This window comes from Spermophilus citellus (assembly GCF_964194105.1).
Source record: "Spermophilus citellus genome assembly, chromosome: 16".
In the NCBI taxonomy this organism is placed as follows: Eukaryota; Metazoa; Chordata; class Mammalia; order Rodentia; family Sciuridae; genus Spermophilus; species Spermophilus citellus.
In genome coordinates, this window is record NC_138196.1 from 77,678,567 (window position 1) to 77,702,717 (window position 24,151).

Here is a 24,151-nt window from a genome sequence, read left to right on the forward strand (position 1 = left end):
TAATGCTGAAGGGGTTGAAAGTGTGGCTCAGCGGTAGAGAGAGCACCTGCCTAGCATGCAGAAGACTCTGGGTTCCATCCCCAGTACCAAAAAATATAAAAACGTAAAAATAATAATTACCAACACAGAGTCAAATTTGGGACAGGCCTATTTTTAAATTCATCTGAAGAATAAATAGCCAGGAAAGCTTTTTAAAAGACAAGAGAAACTTTCTCTAGCAGTTACCTAGTAACTTTAGACAGTAGAATTAGACCCTCCTTTTGTGAGCCTTTAGAACCTTAGAAAGCTAATTTCAAATCAGTGGAAGAAAGGATGCCTTAAAAATTAATGAAATCTTTGGGTCAATTGACTAAAAAATAGGAAAAATTGACATTAAATATTTTACAACATATGAAAAGTAAATTTCAGTTGAATTAGGGTCTCAACATAAAATTGAGCCTATAAGAGCATTAGATAAAAGTTATGGGAGAATAGATTCATAATCCTGGGTGAGCTTCTTCCCAAATCCTATATACTTGACAGATTTAGTTACACTACAACTTTATAGGTCTGCACTGTGAAACAAAGTTACAAGAAGTAACAGACTGGGAGAAATACATTGCCACACATAAATCAGATCAAGGAAATCGTACAAAGACAGAGATCTGATGTAGGAGTGTTTAGGAACACAGTCGAGATTCACCCACGCACAGGCTACATGGCTTCCCAAGTCATGTCCCAGAAATAGGTTAGGTGGTTGATAAGATTTGAGTAATTATTTTCTTCTCTTCTCGGTTTTTCTGAATTTCCCTTTCATTTAGCAAGTTTCAGGAAACCTTAGATTCCACGGTTTTTGTCTCACCAGGTATATTTTAGGTTTAGGGCAGGGAGCAACTGGGAATTTTTGCTTTGTATCACGATACCCCTTACAGAAGTGAGTTCTTAACAGATATTTAAAAACTAAATGCACAAGGATTGGCTAAAACGTGGAGATCCAGTCCGTGTGGGAGATTTGGGCGCTAGCACCTTAGCACCTCGCACTTCTTCGTTCCACAGTTCTCCGTATCCTCTAGCCCAGTGCTATCTGCATAATTCATTGCATCCGGTCAGCCCAAATTACACGCAAGAATTCGTTCCAGACTCGCGCGTCAGCTTTGACTCCGCGTCCGCACGTCCCGGACCAGCACGGGAACGCCCCCGCTCCGCCCCACCCCGCCCCGCCGCTTGTTGTGTTGTCATCACGTGCCCGGGGCGGGCCTTGACGTCAGAGGAGGGGCGGGACTGCGCAGGCGCAGAAAAGGGGGCGGGGGACTCGGCTTGTTGTGTTGCCGCCCGAGAACCGGAGACGCTCTTAGCTGTGGCCGCAGCTCTTCCAGCCGCCCGACAATGTCGTCTCATTTGGTTGAGCCACCGCCGCCCCTGCACAACAACAACAACAAATGCGAGGAAGGGGAACAGGCGTTGCCTCCGCCAGCCGGCCTCAACAGTGAGTGCAGGGCCGACGGACTCGGTGGAGGGATGGGGGAGGAGGAGCTGCTCCGGCCGCGGCTGCCTGCGCCGCGCGGGGGGCGGGAGGAGAAGGCCTCCCATTGGTCCAGGTTGAGGATGTTAGGGTGACTGACAGCTTCCGTCTCCTGTCAGGAGGAGGCGCTCGGGTCTTCCTCTCGGCCTGTGGGTCTCCCTCCCGTGGTCTTGGGCTGGGGCTGCTGGAGGCCACAGTCGCGGGGCGAGCTGACAGGGGTCGCCTAGACCCCGAGTGCCGGCCCTGAAGTGGAGCTTGCGGGGCGGGGAGGGGGCGGACCGTGGGGGCGGAGCGGGCCGCTGGGGGACGTGGGCCGGGCTGGGGACGTGCAGCGGGGACGCCGGGGGATGGACGCGGCTGGCGGGCGGAGCGCGGGCGGCCGGGACGTGCAGCCGAGCAGGTGTGCGGGGCCAGTCGGCCCTCCCGCGCGGCGGGGCTCGGGGCCGCGACCTGAGCCCGCGGGCGGCGTCCCTTTGTTGCCACACGCGGGTCAGGAAAACCATTTGGTAATTCAGTGGTTACTGGAGTCACGTGTGGCGCTGAGGAGGCCCTGCTCCTGCTTTTTCTTTTTTCCTTTTTGAGCTTTCCCCCAAGTTGCCTAAGTGATTTTATTCTTGTTTCAAACGGTGGGTTGTGTACTCAGCAACCTGTTTAAGAACATCCTTGTGACCACCCAAGGTTGCACCCATCACGGAGTCTGGACAGTGGATTTTTAGAAACGGAATTTTCGTGGGCAGGATGGAGTGTCCACCGACTACAGTTGTTTTCCCTAACATTCTGGCGCTCAGACGTCCTGTCCTAACAGTGTTCCTGGTTGTCGTGAGAGCGCCTACTCTTGGAAGGTCTTGCCCACACTTTCTGTAATTCCTCTCTTATGAAAGAGGTAGCATGGGGCCAGGCGGAATTGTTCAGAAAGCACTTGGGTGCTTAAAGGTCATGCAGGCAGTTGTTTTCATAAGAGGAAGGTGCTTCAAACATGGCCTAACCATTTAGGGAAGAGAGTTCCTGTTCTCACAGGGTGGCGGCAGAATTGGGATATTTTAAGATGCTTTCATTATTTATTTCTGCTGCACCCTCCTTTGATGAAATTATTCCCTAAATGTTGACTTGTCAAAAAAAGCTTAAGTATCTGTGTTTTAGAATAAGATATTCTTACTGTTTGACACAGTAAATAAGAGTCGATTTGTGTATCTTTAAATGTTACTTGTATTACGTATTAATGTGGGACTTTACCCATTTTTAGCATACTTTTCTTAGGTGTATTTTAGAATGAGAAGAGACTTAAGAGATAAATGTCCCTGTTATTTACTAGTAAAGATACAAAGGTCTTTCCCAAGTCCAGAGGTGGGAGCCCTGTTCCCACTTTGATCCAATCTGGTGCTCTTTCCTGGACACATCTCTTAAATAGGCCTGAGTGTGTATTTTATTCTTTCAGCCTATCATTCTGCCTCATGTACAGAGAGGCCAACCTGTTTTATTTCTTTTAGTATTTTATTTCTTTTCTTTTTCTTTTTTTTTTTTAGAGAGAGAATTTTAATATTTATTTTTTAGTTCTCGGCGAACACAACATCTTTGTTTGTATGTGGTGCTGAGGATCGAACCCGGGCCGCACGCATGCCAGGCGAGCGCGCTACCACTTGAGCCACATCCCCAGCCCAGTATTTTATTTCTTAATTTTGCTCAGTGTTTTCTTGTGAGTTAGGAATTTGGTCAGTACATGTTCATGATTTCACAGAAAGCAAAGGGCTTTTAACTTTCCTTTGACCATTTAACCAAAAAGGGGTGGTGGTAGTGAACTGTATATATGTTTGTTTTGGTGTCTGGCAGACCTGTGAGGTGCTTGATATCTTTGGCCAATCAGTTCCTGCTATGTTTTTGTTAGTTCTTACAGAAGTGGAAGGACACAGCCTGCATGTGATATCTACCAGATGTTGCTTTGGGAAATTTGCTAGGTGAAAATGTTTTATTTGGGATAGGCTGAACTTTCAAAAGTTTCTAAACAGCTTTTTGATAATGCCTTATTTAATTACTGTCTTGTCTTGCCTCTTTGTTTGCTTTTTAAGCTCATTATACAACACTGGACTGAACAAAACAAGAAACCTTATTGATTCCTTAAAGGGATTTTTAGTCACTGGGGAAAACAACTTGTTCCGGCGTCTAATACTATCTGAATTGCTGATAAGTTCTAGTACTTTGCTGGGTAAAGTTGCACAACTGAAAAACAGAAGATGAAACTCCATAGATTGTCTCTGGTTTGGGATTTTATCTTTAGTTCAGGGGTCAAAGCAGAGTTTGAATAGCAAATTATTGAAATATTTGAAATAGTGAAACCTTTCTCTGATTTTTTTTTTTCTTTTCTTTTTTTTGGCCACTCTAGGGGGACTGTTTGCTTTTATTTCAAATTAGAGGGCAAATATCCAGACTATTTCTAAAGTTGAAAGGTCATTTTCAGTTGTTTGTTCTATTCTTAAGAAAGCTACCAAATTCCTTAAGAATATTTGAATAAGACTTTTATATCATAAGAGTCAACATGGCTTATAAGGAAAATTAACATAGGAGTGTAATTCTTACTACTTGAAGGGGAGGAAAACAGCCTTTTTTTTTCTTTTTAAATCTCTTCAACTGCAATGTTCTTGCTCCCCAGGTATGGCAGGAGGGCTCTTAAGACTGTGACACATGACATACCACTGCCTTGTAATAGTGTTTTGAATAAATAAGTCACTGGTGTGTAAGCACCTATTTGTGCAAAAAAGTCAACATATTTTTTAGAAGAATGCCAGTGACTGTTGAAGGCCTGGTCTGGATTCTAGCACCAGATTCCTGAAACAAAGTCTTTGAGGAAAGAAGATAAATATGAAGTATGTTGTCCCTGTTGAAGGTACCAGTTATACACAGCCTCGAAAAGTTGGGGGGAAATGAGGAGAAATACTCTTCCTTCTGTACCTCCCCAACCCTCAAGAGGATTCAACTGGTGATTATGAAATCATAGGAGTGAATGTCATCACAGTTATTGGATCAGCCTTCATGATCTCTCTGAGCAGTTCCCAAGAACTTAAACTAGAAAATGTCATTGTGTCTATGTACAAACTGGCATAAAGGAACAGCTTGTAAATAGTTTTTTAAAATAACAGAGAAAACATCTAGTTCTTATTTTAGAGCTTGCGTATTAGGAAGATAAGTCACTCTGAATTTGTTTTCTACTTGTATTACTTGGACAGCACAATGCTCACATCTTGCCCTGCTTCCTTTCCAAGTGAAAGGGGACTTTGTGAAGGACTGGTAAAGTTAGAACATTAGGAAATTCCTAGGCTGGAAATGGAAATTACCCTCCAAAATGTCTATTGAAGCCCCAGTTACAATAATAAATATTAAAAAGAATTATTTGGGTAATGGTTACCCATTGCCATTGGATAGTGGTTAAAATATGATGCATTTTTATAATAGGTGAGGTGCAATGCATTGGTCAGAATGGTGAATGTCCACAAGTATTGATATTGGAAGACATCTCCAAAGTTTTAGGTGAAAAACGTTACTTACAGAAATGTCCATATAGTACAATTCTATTTGTTTATAAATACAAAGACAAGCCAGGCAAGGTGGCACACGTCTGTAATCCCAGCCACTTGTGAGACTGAGGCAGGAGGATAAGTTTGAGGCCAGCCCTTGCAACTTATTGAGACCTTGTCTCAAAAAATATAAAGGACTAGGAATGTAGCTCCGTGGTAGGGCACCCCTGGATTCACTCCCTAGGGCCAAAACAAAAAGTCTTTCAACAACTGTATTTCAAAAAACTTCAGAAGTCTCCCTTTAAAACCAGTTTGCATGTTTTCCTTTGGGAGTAGGAACAGGAGATTTTGAGGAGAAGCATTAATTCTTTCATTTTATACTGATGTTTATATTTTCCAAGAACACATTTTTTTTACAATCAGAAATTATTTAAAAAGAAACAGAATATAATTATTGTAGCGACATGTACATAGTACTTACAGGGATCCTTATCTTTCTATTCACTTTATTCAATAATCCTAACTACTCTGTGAGGCAGATACTACTATTATCCCTATTTTACTGAGGAAACTGAGACACAAAGAGGTTAAGAAACTGGTCCAGGGGGTGAAAGCACTGAGTGATAAGTGGGGATCTGGCTTGGTCTGTTTTAACCACTGTCCTAACATTTGCCACATAAAAACAGTCTGCCTTAAGCAGAAGTGCTGTGAGTGCTCTCCAGAGTATTAAGGCCACCGTGCATTACTTTCCCTAAACTTTTCTAGCTGGGTCTCTCCAAGGTCCCTAAAACAAATGCTATATTAATAATGGCTTATGTATTTTTAGTGCAGAAAATATGATTCACATATTGGTTTGGAAGTTCTTTGGAAAGTAAGGGCCAGAAAACTTGGCACTATTGCTGCCTTTTTTTCCCTTTGATCAGATGTACATCAAGTACAGAGTAATTGTGTTTTAGGGAAGACCGACTTCCATACAGACCCATCTGGAACTACTGGGTCCTTAGTTCTGTTTCTGCAGGAGGTAGCTCTGGGCTTTTGTTTATTTTACACATTGGGCTTCTGTACAAGAAGAACTGTTTTTATTGGTTTCAAAAGAAGTTTGAAAATTCTAGAAGCAATGGGAATAGGAAAAAGTTTGTTTAGTATATACCAGTTTCTCCATCTCTAGTGTATGTCTGTCTCTCTATCTCTCTTTATCTCTTTCTCTCCCCCTCCTTCCCAAAAATATTTTGCAGAGCTCTAAATTTTAAGGGACTCCAAATATTCAATTATCTCTCAGCTTTGCAACTTGTGTTTGTTACTCTTGTTTGGTGGCATTGTCCTGGGTGATGAATCTGGGACTGTGATTGCTTCTGGGGCTGCCTTTGATGGAAAGGACAGGCTAACTTTATTTAGCAAACACTGTTCTGAGAACATACTTTATAGATTCAAACTCTTTTTCCCTAGCATGTGCATGAGCTTCTGTTTACTAGGCACCTTATATTACTATGGTAGTCCTCCAGGCAGCTCATGGAGGTGGGTCCTAGGCAGTGTTACCTCTGGGAGGAAGCTGAAGGCAGAAAGGAAGGTTGTACACAGAGGGTGGGAGGTAGGGTCAGACTTCCAGCCAGCCAGGTATGCCTGAGCTCTCCTTTCTCTTGTAAGGAGGATAGTGAACTCACCCTCCATCAGGTATAGTCATGGCCTTATTTAGAGTGTATTTTAGGTTTTGACTTGTTTTAGTGACTATTCTGATTGATGGAACTCTGCATTTAGCCCCGAGAGTCTTCAGCACTTCTGTGGGGAGTTCAGAGGAATGGCCCTACCAACCTGCTGGGTTATATTTTCTAAAACAAAGTTTATTGTAAGGAAGGGAAGTTATGAAAACACTCTTCTCTTTTTGTTGTAACGTTGGTTTATTGGGTACTGTTATCGATTCTTATTAAAATTCAAGCACTAATAGTTCTGCAGACTCATTGGGGTAGTAAAAACTTTTCAGGACCTATGCAGATTACAAGTGCCTCTCCTCCCCTTTTCGTAAGGCTCCACCCTCTTTGACTAATTACCCCCCACAAATCCACCATCTCTAGCCCTGTGCAGTGGCTTCTGCTTCCAAACCAGCAGGGCTTAATGAAAACCCTAGAAAGTAGGAACTTGTGGGAGAGAAAAGAGAGAGTCACATTCACCAGGTATGTTTGATACATAAAAAAGAAGACAGAATAAAAGAGGAAAGGAAGAAACAAATATAGGGACTAGAGCTAAAACTTTTTTCCTCCCAGAATTTTTTGTCATTTTCACCTGATTTTGTTAAGAACCAGCTGCATTATTTTTATGCTCTAAATTTGTACATAAATTAAAATTTTTTCTTTTCTTTTTAAAAAATATTTATTTTTTAGTTGTAGTTGGACACAGTACCTTTATTTGTTTTTATATGGTGCTGAGGATTGAACCCAGGGCCTCGAACTTGCTAGGCGAGTGAACTACCACTGAGCCACAACGCCAGCCCCCAAATTTTTCCTTGAATATAGATTTCTTCTGTAGCAGCTTCATTATTGTTTGTGGTAGTTAGTTGTTAAACCTATTTTGGTGAACTGTATGACTTTTCTAAGTCATATATTTATTATTTAATTTGTGATGCAGATACTAAATAACTGAGGCAGGCTAAGAAGATTGTGTGTGTGTGTGTGTGTGTGTGTGAGAGAGAGAGAGAGAGAGAAACTAAAATATTAAAGGCAAGTAGCCTGTCTAGTAATGAAGTAGCTATTTATTTTTTGAAAAGCAGCTTCTTTTTTTCAGGAAATTGTTGATTGTGTGTAGACCAAACTGTAAGCAGGGTGAAAATTATTTTTAGAAAACTTGTTTTCTAAAAAGTTAGTTTTAGATTTCCAGCTTCTTCTAAATTAGTCATTTGCAATTAACCAATTGCATTTGCTGCTTCAGGAACAGAACAATATAGATTTTGACTTTATTGCACATTGTTTACTTTCTTCAGAATACTTTTGCATTCGCTTTAAAGCAAGTCAGAATTCTTATCTGAATTCGCCATATTAGCATCCGTGCACATGACGGATTTCAGTCTTGCTGTGGTTAACTTATCTGACTTGTCCAACAGGTTCCTGGGTGGAGCTACCCATGAATAGCAGCAATGGCAATGATAATGGCAATGGGAAGAATGGGGGGCTGGAACATGTACCTTCTTCCTCTTCCATCCACAATGGAGACATGGAAAAGATTCTTTTGGATGCACAGCATGAATCAGGACAGAGCAGTTCAAGAGGCAGTTCTCACTGTGACAGGTAAGTGAGATCCATATTTTGATGTAATTCAGGAGACAGGTGGGTTACAGGGCTAATTCCCATGAGAAAAAATTTATTTGCTTAAATGTTCAATTAACAAAATATACCTCCGTATGTATTTAAATCAAAGAGCTAATAGACAGTCATTTGAGGGCCCTCTGGTTTTCTCCAGATTCAGTAATTTTTATTATTTAGATTTTTTTTCATTTTATTAATTTTTTTGGTACTGGAGATTGACTCAGGGGCACTTGGCCGCTGAGCCACATCCCCAACCCTATTTTGTATTTTATTTAGAGACAGGCTCTCACTGAGTTGCTTAGCGCCTTGCTTTTGCTGAGACTGGCTTTGAACTAGCGATTCTCCTGCCTCAGCCTCCTGAGCCACTGGGATTACAGGTGTGCGCCACCCCACCCGGCGCCCCAATTATTTTATTTCTACATGTTTATCAGTTTAAAATTCAATAGCATAAATGTTAATTTGTAAAATAAATCTAACTTCCTCCCAGTTTCCTTTGCCCTGTGTCCTTTCCCCAAGTTGCATTGTGCTTGACTTGCCTCTGTAGAAGTCTGTCTCCCCATAGGAGGGTCACATGGCTCTTCCTTGCACCCTTGTCAGTAAGGATGCTGGCATGCAGCAGACACTCATAAATGATTGACTCACAGGATCTGCAAGTCGGTTCAGGTTCTGGCAATATTTGCACAGTGGAAGCACTAACCTCTGTCTGTAAAGAAAGTTCATTTTGAAGACCTTCTGTTCCTCAGGAGAAGTTTTACTTCAGATTTCATTTTTCTGTGTTTTATGTGGGGAAGCGAATTCCACTGATTAAGGATTGCTTGTGGTGACAGAGTAAGCATTGAGAGAGGTGTATGAGTGGAATGAAATCAAGTTATTAGTTTGACACCTCTCTGAGCTTTTCCTTTCCAGAGGGACTAAGTATTAAATGATATGTAAAGATTCTTTTTTTTTTTTTTTTTTAACTAGGCATTAAACCAGAAGCACTTTACCTCTTAGCCACATCCCCACCCCTTTTTTATTTTTTATTTTTAGATAGGATTTCACTAAGTTGCCAAGGCTGGCCTCAAACTTGGCAGTCCTCCTGCCTCAGCCTCTCAAATATTTAAAACCTCTTAGTGCAGTGGCAGCACACTGTTAGCATTCTGGAGTACTGGATAATTTTCTGGTTAATTAATAGTTAACTAATACTAAGCATGTCCAAAATGCAGACGCACAGGAGGAGGAATAAGGGAACATTTAAAAATATAAACAGTGACTTTCTTCAGAGGACAGAATTATGGATGTTTTTCCTAACATTTTTGTATCTTATAGAAATTGTGTATATAGCACCTATTAGTGTTTATCAGGAAAACATGTCAAAAAAGAGAGAAATGAATTAAATCTGCTAGACCTTCCTGCACATCTTATGATCCACTCATGTTAGCAAGGCACCAGCGGGCAGGCTTATTGACCGTGCAGCACACTGAGCACCCACTTTGTCCCTGCATCGTCTCTGACTTGTCCCCATGATTCTTAGAGCCAGGGATGTCTCTTGTCATAAGCAGAACAAGAGCACATTCTGAGCAGTTTGTCACTGATTCCAGTAGCAATAGTATTAGTCTGTCTTTCAGAATGAAGATTTATGTTATGGAATTTGTTGAAGGATTTCTAAAGTTTTCTGTTTAGATTTGTGAAGGTTTCTGCTTAATATGGCCTATTTTACTATATCTTCAAGTACATGAACCTTGAATAGTGATACCACTGTCTCCATTAATCTGTTGTTCACATGGTTCAGGGAAAAATCACCTGCTTATTTGTCTGGTAATCTTCTTTCATTTTGTTTGCAGTTATACATATGATGGAATATGAATACATTTTCCCAAGGTTGTATTTAAAGTTTAGGTTTCTAAATATGTGAAAAGAGGTACGGCGTATGCTTTTGAACACTTTCTTATTACTTAGCTTGCATACTCCAGGCTCTGGGTTACTGTCATCTGACAAAGGAGGCCTAGTACTTTAGCTCAGTAATATCTTACTCACTTGGCTGTTTAAAAACATTTCAAAATTAATGTCATTTGAATTGACATGCAACTCTATGTTTGAAGTTGTTGGGAAATGTTTCTTATAGGTGAAAGAGTTAGGATTGTAGAATATTAGTCCCAGAGCTGATTTGTATTTATAAATTATTCTGAAGATATATTTTTGTCCCTAACAGTGGTTGTTAGAAGAAAACCCCTGTATATATTGCTTTTTCTCCACCCAATTATAGAGACTTTTAAGCTTAACTACTTACTAAATTCATCAGGGCTCTTTTAAAAATACCAGTGCAAAACCCCATCCTTAGAGCTGCTGATTCAGTTGTAAGGGGTGAGGCAGAGATTTGGGATATTTTACAACCTCCCAGCTTCTCCATAGGGGCTATGGTTGAAGCCTTATTGTATTCCAAATTGTTAGGAGTAGCAAACAGTTGACCAGGGGAGAGCTAGTATTTCTGGGAGCGAGATTGGTGCTTGTGGGAGCAGTGCAGAGGTAGAGTGGTGCTGCAGTAGGATTCCTGCCTTGTCACTCTGCCTGTCTTGATTTGGTCCCAGCTATATGTAAAGATGGCCCCTAACTTGATGCCAACATTGTTATAAGAACAAATACAGTAAACTGAGGACAAGAATACCTCATTCTGTTTGTTTCCTGTGCTATTGCTGACATTTCTTATTTAAGAGAAAAGTTTTTTAAGTTTATGTGATATGTTTGTTTGACATAGAACCATCTTTTTTCCTTTTCCTATCATTTAAGAATTTCCTATGTTGACTGTACTGGTCTTAAGATACCTAGGCCTAATAAGTCATTTCTGGTGGTCTTATTTTTCTTTTTAGAAAAAGGAAAAAGAAGGTTTATGGCTTTGCTAGCAAAAGAGAAACCCAGGGGACTCCTTTCCCAAAGTCTTTGACTCTCTCAGTAGGGACAGGGGGGCTTTATTTATTTATTTATTTATTTATTTATTTATTTTTGTGATTGCGTAATTATTATTATTTTTATTTGTTTTACTTAGTTACACTCAACAGTATAATGATCTTGACATATCATACATTTGAATCAAATGGGTTATAATTTCTCATTTTTCTGAGTGTACAGGTTGCAGAATTGCATTGGTCATGCAGTCATGTATATACTCACAGTAATAATAATGTCTATTTTATTCTGCTGTCCTTCCATTCCCCACTTCCTCTCCCCTCCCCTCCCATCACTTCTCTCTACCCAATCTAATGTGACCCACCTCTTTTTATTTTTTTCCCTCACATCGTCATATCTGTATTCTGTATGACAAAGGGGGGTCTTGGTCTCCTTCCCTCTTCCATGCAATTCCCTTTCTCTCTCCCTTTCCCTCCCATCTCTCTTCCCTGTCTAGAGGTAATCTTCTCATGCTCTTCCTCCCTACCCCATTTTGAGTCACTTCCCTTATATCAGAGAAGACATTCGGCATTTGTTTTTTGGGATTGGCTAACTTCACTTAGCATAATATGCTCTAATGCCATCCATTTTGAAGGGGTTTTTAAAGGAACTTCAAGGGTTATATTCCAGGTGTGCTCCGGTAGGAAGCCCCCTGATGGCATGTTAGGATTCACTTGTTAATTTGGGAAATATTCACTTCCCAGATCCTCAGCAGGCCTCTCTTATGTGTAGTTTGTGTGTTCCAAGGCAGTTAACTAGGGAAAGAAAAGATAACACTGTCTCCCCAATCTTGTTAGGGAGGGGGAGAGGGGAGAAGAGAGGAAAAATCTTTTTTTTTTTTTTTTTTTAAATAAGCCTTAGCACAATGAGTGCTACATTCAGAAGGTGAAGGTAATACTGTTTTATTTCCCCACTGTCAATTTCTACCTTCCATTTCTATGGAAAACTGGGAGATGACATCTCCAAGTTATTTCCTGCTGAGAGAGGGCGAAGTTGGAGGGAAGTGACCTAGAGTTCTTGTTTTCTGTCAGGAGGGGCATGGACAGTTATGGGTATTCAGCATCACAGCAGTCCAGAGGAACATGGTGGGAGTTGGCAGGTGACTGGACAAGGTATATATAGGGCAAGGTTTATGCTGGGACAACAATAAACAAGACAGCAAAGCATTACTTTTTTGATAAACACTTAACATGAAAACAATTAGTATTTTAACCAGTCTCTAGAATGCAGGACAGCCTGTGTCTCTAGAGTCCTTTGTGATAGTTAAATATTAGGCACTCTCTTGAGTACCCTTCCTTTACAGTCTCCAGCTTTACTTTTGTTAGGGCTGACACAAGTGTACGTCTTAAATTATATTAAAAAAAATTTTTTTCCCCCTTTTAAATGTCCATGTAGGACTGTGCTCAGGCTGTACTCTCCTGCCAGGTGTTTAAGACCAAGCTGGTCAAAACTGACCTTGTTCCTATATAGTCTTAGGAGTCAGCTGATGTTCCTCAGAGATCACTCTTGGGGACATGTGTGAAGCCTCCTGGCTCCTTCAGGTTTCCTCTATCAGTGGTGCCATGTGCCAGGATGGGTCAGGTCAGGGTCTTGATGACCACATATGTGGCTTCTCTTGGAAGCTTTCTCACTAACATCTCCGTACAGTGACCTTATACACAATGCCCTTGGTGACTTTAGTAGTTAATGTCTGTTCCTTTGAGCAAGGTAACAGTCTATTTTTCACCTCTATTTTATTTGAGTGTTTTTTTTTTTTGTTTGTTTGTTTTTTTGGTACTAGGGTTCAAATCCAGGACCTTGCCCATGCTAGGAAGTGCTCTACCACTGAGATACACCTTCAGACCTGTTTTATTTTTCATGGGATGGGAACACAATGTGTCTATTGAAAATTCCGGTGGCTCATTGTAGTTACACAGTATCATTGATAAAACTAAGAAATGGACTTAGCACATTATATTCATCAATTGTAACAAGTATACTTTGTGATCATGTGTTTTGCCTAAGAATTCATGTGTAGATTTTGTAGTTCTGGGAATATATTTTGTACTAGCATAAAGGTTTGTGTTCAGATATAAGTTTATATGGTTCACTCTGAAATATCTCAGAGCATGTATTTTTGAAATAAATAGAATAATGTTTCTTAAACCTTTCAGTTTCTGTTACATTCTGAAGAATTATTAGAGATGCCAAAGAGCTTTTGCATCTAGATTGTATATTTGGATATTTACTGTTTTAGAAATTTACAAATGGGGCTGGTGGTGAAGCTCAGTGGTAGAGCACAATTGAGAGCCTAAATCCAATCCTCTCACCACCTCCCCCTGAAAAAGAAATTAGGACAAAATTTAGAATATGTAGTTATTCATTGAAAAAATAATAAATTTATTACATTTGAACATAAGTAACTTTTTGAGTAAAAAATAGCTTTATCATAACAAAAATTAGTAAGAAATAGTGACAATTGTCTTATATTTCACAAATTTAATATCTGGCTTATTAGAGAATAGGTGGATCCTCACCTGATTTTATATCCAGTCTGCTGTAATATTACACATCAGGTAGAATTTTCTGCTATAATTTTATGAGATAATGACAATGGAAATAGCAAATAAATCCTAATAATATTGTGAAAGAAAACTTAACCTTGAAGACCCTATGAAGTAGTCCTTCAGAACTACTCTTCATACTTAGAGAACTGCTGGGAGCAAATTATTTAATGATGAAAAAACTTTGAAAGAACCCCAAGCTAGGATTCTGACTTTGAAGAGCATTTTGCTTTCTGACTTTGAAGATCATTTTGCTTTTATTGAAAAAAAAAAAAAAAAAAAGAATAAAACGAGAATGTGACATTATTTGCTTTATTAAATTGCAGATTTAGCATTGTAAAGGAATTCATCACCACTGGTGAAGTCTGGAACAATTTGTAAGAGCCCTTGATTTTATTTAGTCACTTTCTTTTTTTTTTTTTTTGAATTTTTAATATTTATTTTTTAGTTCTCGGCGGACACAACATCTTTGTTGGTATGTGGTGCTGAGGATCGAACCCGGGCCGCACGCATGCCAGGCGAGCGCGCTACCGCTTGAGCCACATCCCCAGCCCCAATTTAGTCACTTTCTATCACATGAAATTTGCTTGTTTAGGATTATGATATACTTTTGGATTAACTGCTTTTGTATAGTCATCTTGCTGTAATTTGATTTTCTAATTTCATGTAAAGACTAATTCATTTGATAAGAAGAGGGGTAAAGCTAATAGCTCAGTTCTTTCTCTCCTAGCCCTTCACCTCAAGAAGATGGGCAGATCATGTTTGATGTGGAGATGCATACCAGCAGGGACCATAGTTCTCAGGTGTGTGTGTTTATTATTCTCATTTATAGTAAAGTAAGCAGTTAGGAGTGATGAAAGTTCTCTAAGTCTTTTGCTGAAGTGTATTGAGAAAGAAGACTATTCAGAAATCTTAACAATAGTTTGAAGCTGTTCTAAGTTACTCAATTTCCAATTTTGGTGTTATTTAGGATAATATTTGTTCTTGTTGCACTTCTTTAGATCTAAGAATTTGGGGCCCTTTAAAGTGTTGGAAAATTTTTGTCTATGATGTAACATTCCTAATATTCCAGGCTACTTTTTGACTTTATAAATAGAAAAACTGAGATGTCTTATTTAAGATTGCAATAAATTCAAATGAAGGCTGTGTTAGAATCGAGTGTGAAAACTTTGCCTGTATCTGAAATCAAAGCAGCGACTTCCAAGGTGAATTTGCAGCAAGAGAGAAACATTCTTCTAAATTTTGGCAAGACTCCTTGAATTAAAGAAGATAAATAATTCACTAGAAATTGATATGGTTGGAAGTATAGTATTAAAAGAAAAAAGAAAAAAATTAAATCTTACAGAGGTTTGCATCAAAAAACATAAAATATGGTGAGTGTATAATTGTTGCTAATGACTTAGAACATTCATGGTCTGCCCTTAATCTTACGTAGGTGTCAGATCAACTTTTATCTTTTTTTTTTTTTTTTTTTGGTACTGGGGATTGAACCCAGGGGCACTTTAGCACTGAGACACATCCTTAGCTCATTTTGTTTTTTTATTTTGAGATAGAATCTCACTGAGTTGCTGAGGCCGGTCTTGAACTTTTGGTTCTCCTGCCTCAGTCTCTCAAGTTGCTGGGATTATAGGTGTGTCCCACTACACCTGACTAGAGTGCAGATTCTTGAGGGCAAAAACCATCTTCTTTTTATCCTGTGTTTAGGCGCTTGAAAAATATTGAATGAATGTTTACATGAGTTATTTTTTTTAAAGAGAGAGAGAGAGAGAATTTTAATATTTATTCTTTAGTTTTCGTCGGACACAACATCTTTGTTTGTATGTGATGCTGAGGATCGAACCCGGGCTGCACGCATGCCAGGCGAGTGTGCTACCACTTGAGCCACACCCCCAGCCCAACATGAGTTATTTTTTTAAAAACCCTTGTTTTGCAGTGTTCTCACTATACATGATCCTTGGCCCCTTTGCAATAGAAATAGTTTTCCTGTTACTTGATTTGCCCAGTAATCCATTTCAAAAAGCTGCACAGTTTCTCCATATTTGGGCTGTGCTCTATTTTTGCCATTCTCTGAAACCTAGAAAATCTACAGATTGAATACCATGTATTTTATGATGGGCCATATTCTGTAGAGAAGTTTATAGCAAATGGCAAAGCTTTTGTGTAGTGAAGTGATCTGATGAGAATTGTTGATTCTCTGGCTAATGTATGTCAGTTTGGCCCCATACAGTAAACTGTAACTAATGTTTACAAAAGTACTTGTCCCCATTGCAGGAAGTATGGCAAAGATCCGAGAGAGAGAGAGAGAGAGAGAGAGAGAGAGATAGATATGAAATTAAATCTGTGTTATAGCCTTTCCTGAAGAAGTAGTCTTCATTCAGTATCAGCTTCTATATACAGACTGAAGATCTAGATTGGCGTTTTCCAAAATGTGTCTGAGGAATATTTGCTCAATGGGAAGCTCCATAAAACAGTTCTGAAGTCAGATTAGTGGAAAATAATATAGTCTGACTCCTCAGCAGTAGTCACCAAAGGTAGTAGCTGTGAAAATTCCTGCATTAAAGAAATCCAGTTTCACTAAACCAAATGTTTCTCTAGCTTATTTGACCTTACACCTTCCCCTCTTCATACATACTTCCCCCCTTACTATCTTAATAATCCCGTGGAATACTTTGATCAGTACTTTCCTGGGTTATGGATTGGCAGCTATACCATTAGGCTTACCTGATCATTGAGTTGACATGGAATTCTAGAGCTGAATACATCCACTTTAGAATTTCAGAGGAATTTGTGAAGTTCAGGAGTTCACTGTGTCAGATTCTAGTAGGATTACCAGTGGATCCCTAATCAGAAACAAGTACCTAAAAGAGCATTGACTCTCCTCAGGCAAAGGAAAAGCCACATTGACAGATCAGCCCGTTGAAACAAGGGTAAGTTTTGGCAGAAGCAGTCCCTAACTCTTGTAAGAAAAACATTGCTGAGTAAGACTGTTAATAAGGTAGATATGAATAGGGATCATTTATTTAAACTTTGAAAAAGCCTTTTGCATTGTTTTTCTTTTTAAATTGAAGAAACAATTTAAAATTAATTATTTTGGGATTTGGAAAAATTACTTTTTTTCATGAATGGGAAGAAAGTTTAGGGTTAAGAAACACTTAAAAACAGTAAACAAAGGACTGTTAGTATGCTTCATCACATGGGATATTTTCATGTGTGTCTGTCTATAAAGGATGGATGACATTTTCAAGCTTCTCTAGGAGGAGCAAGGAGAGGAGGCACTAACATTTACCAGGAGTGTGCTAGGAGCTAAATTTATTTTTAAAAATACTTCTCACTTTTAATGTTCTCAGTCCAGTGAAAGAGGTGATATCATCCCCTTGGACAAATGGGGAAAATGAAGCTTTGCCCCAATTAAGTTACTTATTTAAGACAACAAAGCAAGTTTATGTTAGAGCTATAATTGAAAATGGGTCTTTCTGGGACTGGGGTTGTGGCTCAGTGGTAGAGCGCTCACGTAGCACGTGCAAGGCCCTGGGTTCGATCCTCAGTACCACATAAAAATAAATAAATAAATATATTGAGTACAACTACAACTAAAACATAATTTTTTTTTTTAAAAAAGGAAAGAAAACGGGTCTTTCTAAGCTGTGCATGATCCCTGTTCTTTCTACTGAAATTAGCCACTGAATGGAATTGGTCACAGGAGAGCTCATAGGGCTTGCGAATGAACTAACAGGTCTGATGAGTTATGAGTATGGGGACTGCTAAGGTAATACATTTAGGGAAAAGATAGTTAAAACTACTTTTAGGATAGTAGTACTCAAGTCTTCATTTTCAACCATTTTGTATCAGGAAATGGACCACAGGTGATCTCAAGACATTTTTGCATTGTATTTCAGGACCAAAGAGTGTTGGGTATCATTGGAAGATGATTCAAACTGGAAATAACCTTCTCTGTCTTGTAAAACTGGTCTGTTCATGGATCACAGTATATAGTTTAATATTCACTTTAGAGACCTAAGAGAACAGGATTGGCCAGAGAAGGAAAATCTAACTGTGAAGATAAGGGGCTCCCACACAAGAACAGTCTGAAATGCCCGACTCTTCTTTGAATAGATGTAAGTGCAGAGAGAAGATCATTGATTCATTTAAAAGCATGAATCTCATATAATTAGATCAAGTGCACTTTTACCATTTTTTGGCCATTCCAAGAAGTGGAAGACAATTTAAAACCTGAAAATTAAATTTAAGATAAATGAAAGGAAGCTCAGAGCAGTGCTAAAGAATATCATTCTTTATGTAAACATTAGAATAAGAAATTTCTTTAGCTTTTTAAAATGCTATTCCAGAGAAAACTTTGCTTTACTCAGCTGAGAGAATCCCACCATGTTAGGGGGGGAAAAAAGCATAAGCTCTTACTGCATGTTCCCTCTGTTGGAAAGTGCAAAATACTGACTTATTCAAAATTCAGAGCTAAATCTGTGAGCAGTTTTAGATAGGAGGCCACAGGAGACAACTTCAGAAGCTATCTGCAGTATGTTGAGGAGTCAGATGTTGTATGCACACAAACTAGTCTGTATGCAAATTGTAACAATTTATTGTTTTTGGTGTAGGATGATTTCAGTGCCACTCCAAAGAGCCAACTCATGATTCTGAGTAATCTCCAATACCCAATGGAAAAAGCTCAGTTCTAAATGCTGCATTGTGTGTCATTCATTGGGATTTGCCAAGTTCAGCAGAACTAGATAAGAGTGATACTGACGAGTAGCAAGAATCCACAGGGATTTGCTCTGGTTTTGTTGGGGAAAAGGATTGTATAGAGATCCAGTCTCAAGCTCTCTTCCTTGGGCAGCCATAAACTAGACCTGTCAGAGCTGAAGGCTGTGAACATGCCAGGCTTTGCCTTGCAACTGTCTCCTGAACAGAATGAAAGCTGTGGTGAGAGAGACAATCCTACGCAAACAAAATGAGAACACTTTGTAGCTTTGAGATCTTTTGGTTTGGGGTCATAGTGTTGCATTCCTTAAAATTGAAGAAATAATACTGAGGAATTTCTTAGTCCTGTGGGTTCTGTTAAAGGGAAGCTTTTGGAAACTTTAATTGTTTTTGGCTCATATCTTGGCCTGAAACTTCAGGTTGTCATTAGCAATAAAAATTTCTTTTTCATTTATTTGATAGAGTAAGTGTTAAATTCTTGACTCAGTTTAAAACAGATTATTCCAAAAAACTTTTTGCTAACATGGTGTCAAAACCTTGGGAAATATTTGGATAGTGATTTATCTAAAAATTGTTATCTACTTCCAGAGAGTAAAACCTGTTGCTTAAGAGCAGGTGTGTTAAAGTTTGCCTGGATTGCATGCTTGCCCTGTCACTTCCTAACCGTGGAAGTTTAGGCAGGGTACAAAATGCTGTGTCTCAGTTTCCCTATCTAGAAAGTAGGTTTTAACAGTCTTATTTTATTGGGTTGATACAAGTGAAAATTGATGAATATAAAGCCTCTAGAGCGGTGGTCGTCTAAATGCTAAGACAATTATTTATTTCCTTATCATATTTCCCACTTGATTTGCTTTTCAGCACTTGTATTTTTGTTATATCTTTTTTGGTATGTTTGCGTTTATTTATTTTTTTCTATGAAAATCTAAATGCATATAAAAATAAGGAAAATAATGTAATGGATATTCATCTGCACTGGATTGAATAATTATCTAGATTTTCCAAACTTTAATTATCATTGTATCCTCAAATAGTTTTGAAGTTCATAGTTTATACTTCACTGTACCAACAGTCAAGCTCACTGAGTTCATTTTAGGATACTCTTAGGTCATTTTGTCAGCTTTTTAGAAAAATAGCCTTTTTCTATTATGAAAATGGGGCAGAAACTTCTGAGTATAGTTCTTAATTTTCTGTCCACAGATTTGTTTTTGTATTAGAAGGAATTGTGCGTTTTTTAAAAATTCTTTGTTGAAAGTTGAATTCTTCTTTATAGTCAGAAGAGGAAGTGGTAGAAGGAGAGAAGGAAGTTGAGGCTTTGAAGAAAAGTGCAGACTGGGTATCCGACTGGTCCAGTAGACCTGAAAATGTTCCACCCAAGTAAGTTCTTTGCGTCTCCCTGTGGGTTCTGCAGGGGGCTTGGAGACCCCTGAGATATGTCCAGCAAATGCATCTCTGACTCCATCTCTGGATTCCCCTCTCAGGGAGTTCCACTTCAGACACCCCAAGCGCTCTGTGTCTCTAAGCATGAGGAAAAGTGGAGCCATGAAGAAAGGTGGTATTTTTTCTGCAGAATTTCTGAAGGTGTTCATTCCATCTCTCTTCCTTTCTCATGTTTTGGCTTTGGGGCTAGGGTAAGTACCATTAAACTCTTATTAAAATTTTTTCCATTCATTTCATCCTCATACTTTTTGTTGAGATGTAAGAAATGCATGGGAAAACAGTTTGTATTGCTTTGCTTTTTTTTCTTTTTTTCTTTTTTTAATTTTTAAAATATTGTAGTTGTAGATGGACACAATACCTTTATTTTGTTTATTTTTACGTCGTGCTGAGGATCAGACCCAGTGCTTCACATGTGCCAGGCAAGTGCTCTACCACTGAGTCACAGCCCCAGCCCCATATTGGTTTGCTTTTAATGTTTTAGTTCTAGTAAAGTAAATTTTAGTTTTAAATAAAGTAAACTTAACAATGATTAAACTGGGCACAGTGGCATATACCTGTAATCCCAGCAGCTCGGGAGGCTGAGGCAGGAAGATCTTAGTTTCAAGGCCTTGACAGCTTAGCAAAACCCTGTCTCAAAATAAAAAGATAAAAATGATTGGGGATGTGGCTTAATGGTAAAGTGCCCCTTGGTTTGATCCCCAGTACCAAAAAAAAAAAAAAAATGGATAAGTTAAATTTGATACATGATTTGATTGGTCTACCTATAGGCCAGTTGGGGTTGTTTTTGTTTTTTAGTTGTAGATGAACACAATACCTTTATTTTTAAATTTTTATGTGATGTTTAAGATTGAACGTGTGTTTCACATGTGTTAGACAAGTGCTCTACCTCTGAGCCGCAACCCCAACCCAAGGCAGTTTTAATAATAGGTTTTTCCCTTCATTTGGAAATAAGATATTCATCTTTTTAAAAATTTTAGTACTTTTTTTTTATTTTTTAGTTTTCATTGGACACAGCATCTTTATTTTATTTTTATTTGGTTCTGAGGATCGAACCCAGCGCCCTGAGCATGCCAGGCCAGCACGCTACCACTTGAGCCACATCCCCAGCCCAAGATATTCATCTTAATCCACTAAGTGAAATTTTAATTTTAGACTTTGTTTTTGTTTTGCTATTGAGAATCGAACCCATGGGCAGTTTACCACTGAGCTACATCTCCAGCCATTCTTTTTTTTGGGGGGGCGCATACCAGGGATTAACTCAGGGGCAGTCAACTCTGAGCCATATCCCTAGCCCTGTTTCATATTTTAATTAAGAGAAAGGGTCTCACTGAGTTGCTTAGCACCTTGCTTTTGCTGGGGCTGGCTTCTGGGTCATTAGGATTATAGGCATGTGCCACCACACCTGGCTTGTTTTGTTTTTATTTTTTAAAGACGTGTTATGCTCTTTAAGCATGCCCAGTGGATCATTTTTCATGTATAATCCTCAAAAGATGGATAATCCCTTACCTCCCCCATAAGGAGCTCAGCATCACAGAGGCAGATCCCAGTAACATTCCATACCCTTTGTCTCTCCTGATGCTTGGTCTGCCTGAGTGAGGCAGTAAGGGTGATCAAAAGCATCAGAAAGAGAGGTGCTTAAGGAGGAAGGGAGGGTATGGACCCTGAGGCACGGGTTAGATTTTAGTAAGTTATAAGGGCTCAGTAGTTCATTTGCCCTAAAGAGGTGGTTTTTTGACCTTGCAGTATTTCTTGCTTTTGTAAATCTTAAGACTCTTCTTGCCTCAAGTGTAGCTGTTGACATAGATGAATGTTAAGAAAAGGGCTTAAAAACATTAAGTTGCTTTTATTGCACTGGGGGTAGAGGTAGTTGTTTATTTTCCTTAATTTCCCTTTGCTTGTGTTATTAAGAGGTCAAGTACTTGCTTGGAATGGAAAAGTCACATTGGGACCCTAATCCTTTATAGAGTTGTAGTAAGTAAGAGCCTTTTTTTTTTTTTTTTTTTGACTTGGTATTTTTATTTATTTCTAATCAGTAAGAGCCATCTTAAAGGCACTGGTAGCTCTAATTTTTTGCCTAAACCTAGCACCCAAATAATTTCACACACATTTTTTTTTTTTTTTACCTGAAGTAGCAATAGAACTTTTTGTCCACAAAAAGAAACATCTCAAAGGAGAAGAAGACCTCTTCTCTTTGGCTGTTCAGTCCTGAGTTAATGAGTAAACAGAATCAGATAAAACCAGATCTGCAGGGCTGGTGACTGGTTTGCCTGCCTGTAATCCCAGGTACCAAGGAGGCTAAGGCAAGGGGATCCCAAGTTCCAGGCCAGCCTCAGTTACTTAGTGAGATTCAGTCTCAAAGTAAAAAATTAAAAGGATTGGGGATATAGCTGAGGAATAGAGTGTTCCTGGGATCTATCCCTAGCACACCCCCAAAATTCAAATAAATAAAATTTTTTAAAAAGTCAGTGGACTGAGGATGTGGCTCAGTGGGAGAGCACTAATATGGCACATGTGAGGCCCTGAGTTCCATCCCCAGCACCACAGAAATATATAATAAATAAAAGAAAGTGGTAGCTCCAGGGAGTCAGAATTGAGAACTGTGTGTGTATACTGTTGGAGCCTTTTGCAAGAACTGGAAAGCTTATAGTTCTTCAGTAGGAATCGTCCTGTGGACAAGCTGGTATAGAGATGTAGAAACAAGTAAGACATGATCGCTCTGCTTCCTTTCAGCATCTATATTGGAAAACGACTGAGCACACCTTCTGCCAGCACCTACTGAGGGAAGGAAAAGCCCCTGGAGATGCGTGTGGCCTGTGAAGTGGTGTATTGTCACAGTAGTTTATTTGAACTTGAGACCATTGTAAGCATGACCAACCTTCCTCCCTATTTTTACATATCCAGTCCAGTAACTCTCAATTCCAGTATTTTATTCAAACTTGGTTGAGTCATTTTACTAACTTTATTCCCTTTTTGGCCTGTAAGACACTTTAGAATTTCCTAACAGAATTTACTGTTGTTTAGAAATTTGCAAGGGCTTTTTTTCCGCAAATGCCACCAGCAGATTATAATTTTGTCAACAATGCTGTTGTCTCCTGTTAGTACCACCAGAATTAGACCTGCATCACTCATGGTAGGAATTTTACTCTGGCAGTGTAACTACCGTCTCTCTTGAAATGAGATCAGGTTAGCAAATGATATAAGATGCTTTGTTGTTTAGTTTTTGTTTTGTTTTCCAAGACAGTCAAGCTCTTCCCAAAGCTTGAATTTATAGTTATTAAAAAGAAAGCGAAAACAAAACAAAACAAATAAAAAAAAAAACCAATGACGATAAAAAGCAAGACACAAGAAAAAATATCCTGGGCAATAAAAAATTATTTTAAACCAGCTTTGGAGCCACTTTTTTTCTAAGCCTCCTAATAGCGTCTTTTAGTTTTTAGGAGGCGGGTTGTGTAAATGATAGGTAGGAAATAGAGTAAGAACTAAGATACATCAGCAGATTTTATTACTAGTATGCTGTAATGCTGTCTTTTCTATGATGTGGAATCTTTATTTCTGATAAGGAAGTCTCAGGCCTAGTCATGCAAATTGCTTTTGAGTTTTTTGTGTATTTGGTATTTCTGTGTAGTAGCTGCATGTGAATTTTTCATGACTTTACTTTTTTTTTTTTCTTCATTTTTTTTCCTTTAAGAAGAGACTTGAGTGAGTCCATTTTTGTTGTTAACATAGGCTTCTTGTTTTAGGAAGCTTCACTTATACTCTGAAGCCTTTAAACTCTGAAGAAAATTGCTTCAGAATTATTCCAAGCACTTGTGCAACTTTGAAAAGCAGACTTGGGTTGTGGGAACAGTTGGCAAAGTTCTGGAAAGATGCCATTCGTTTCCTTCTGGTCCCTCCCTTGCTGGTGTTTACTGTGCGTCTTCCCAAGGTGGCCCCTGGGATTCCATGGGCGTTGGTGATTTTCTCATGTAATAGTCTTTTCAATTATGTTAAACTCTTGACGTTTCAGTACACTCAGCAGATCCCTTCAACAACGTGCTTTTTCGTTTGTTTCTAAAATGTGAAGCTTTTAGGACCAAATTGTTAGAAAGCATCAGGATTGCCAGTTATTTCAAGTAGATTTTATTGGATTTCAGAACATACAGCATGACTCTGAAGGATACTACTGTATGTTTTATATATAAAAACTATTACTGTTTATGATGTAGACATTGCTGTTGAATATTTAGAGAACCAATT

The 24,151-nt window shown here is 39.0% G+C and overlaps 1 protein-coding gene across 5 annotated transcripts; it reads left to right on the plus strand.

Annotated features, from left to right (window-relative positions):
- The first annotated feature begins 1,265 nt into the window (after window positions 1-1,265).
- On the plus strand, window positions 1,266-22,837 carry BNIP3L (BCL2 interacting protein 3 like). 5 transcript variants are annotated; one of them, XM_081268984.1, is made up of 7 exons: window positions 1,715-1,901; window positions 7,383-7,457; window positions 8,099-8,282; window positions 14,496-14,568; window positions 19,749-19,852; window positions 19,957-20,106; window positions 22,646-22,837. In XM_081268984.1, the coding sequence occupies exons 2-7, from the start codon at window positions 7,418-7,420 to the stop codon at window positions 22,692-22,694; spliced, it is 600 nt and encodes a 199-aa protein (XP_081125110.1). In that variant the 5' UTR covers window positions 1,715-1,901; window positions 7,383-7,417; the 3' UTR covers window positions 22,695-22,837. The 5 variants fall into 5 exon arrangements, with proteins under 5 accessions (XP_081125109.1, XP_081125110.1, XP_081125112.1 ...); XM_081268985.1 differs by lacking the exon at window positions 1,715-1,901 and adding an exon at window positions 3,421-3,453; XM_081268983.1 differs by lacking the exons at window positions 1,715-1,901; window positions 7,383-7,457 and adding an exon at window positions 1,266-1,465.
- Window positions 22,838-24,151: the final 1,314 nt, after the last annotated feature.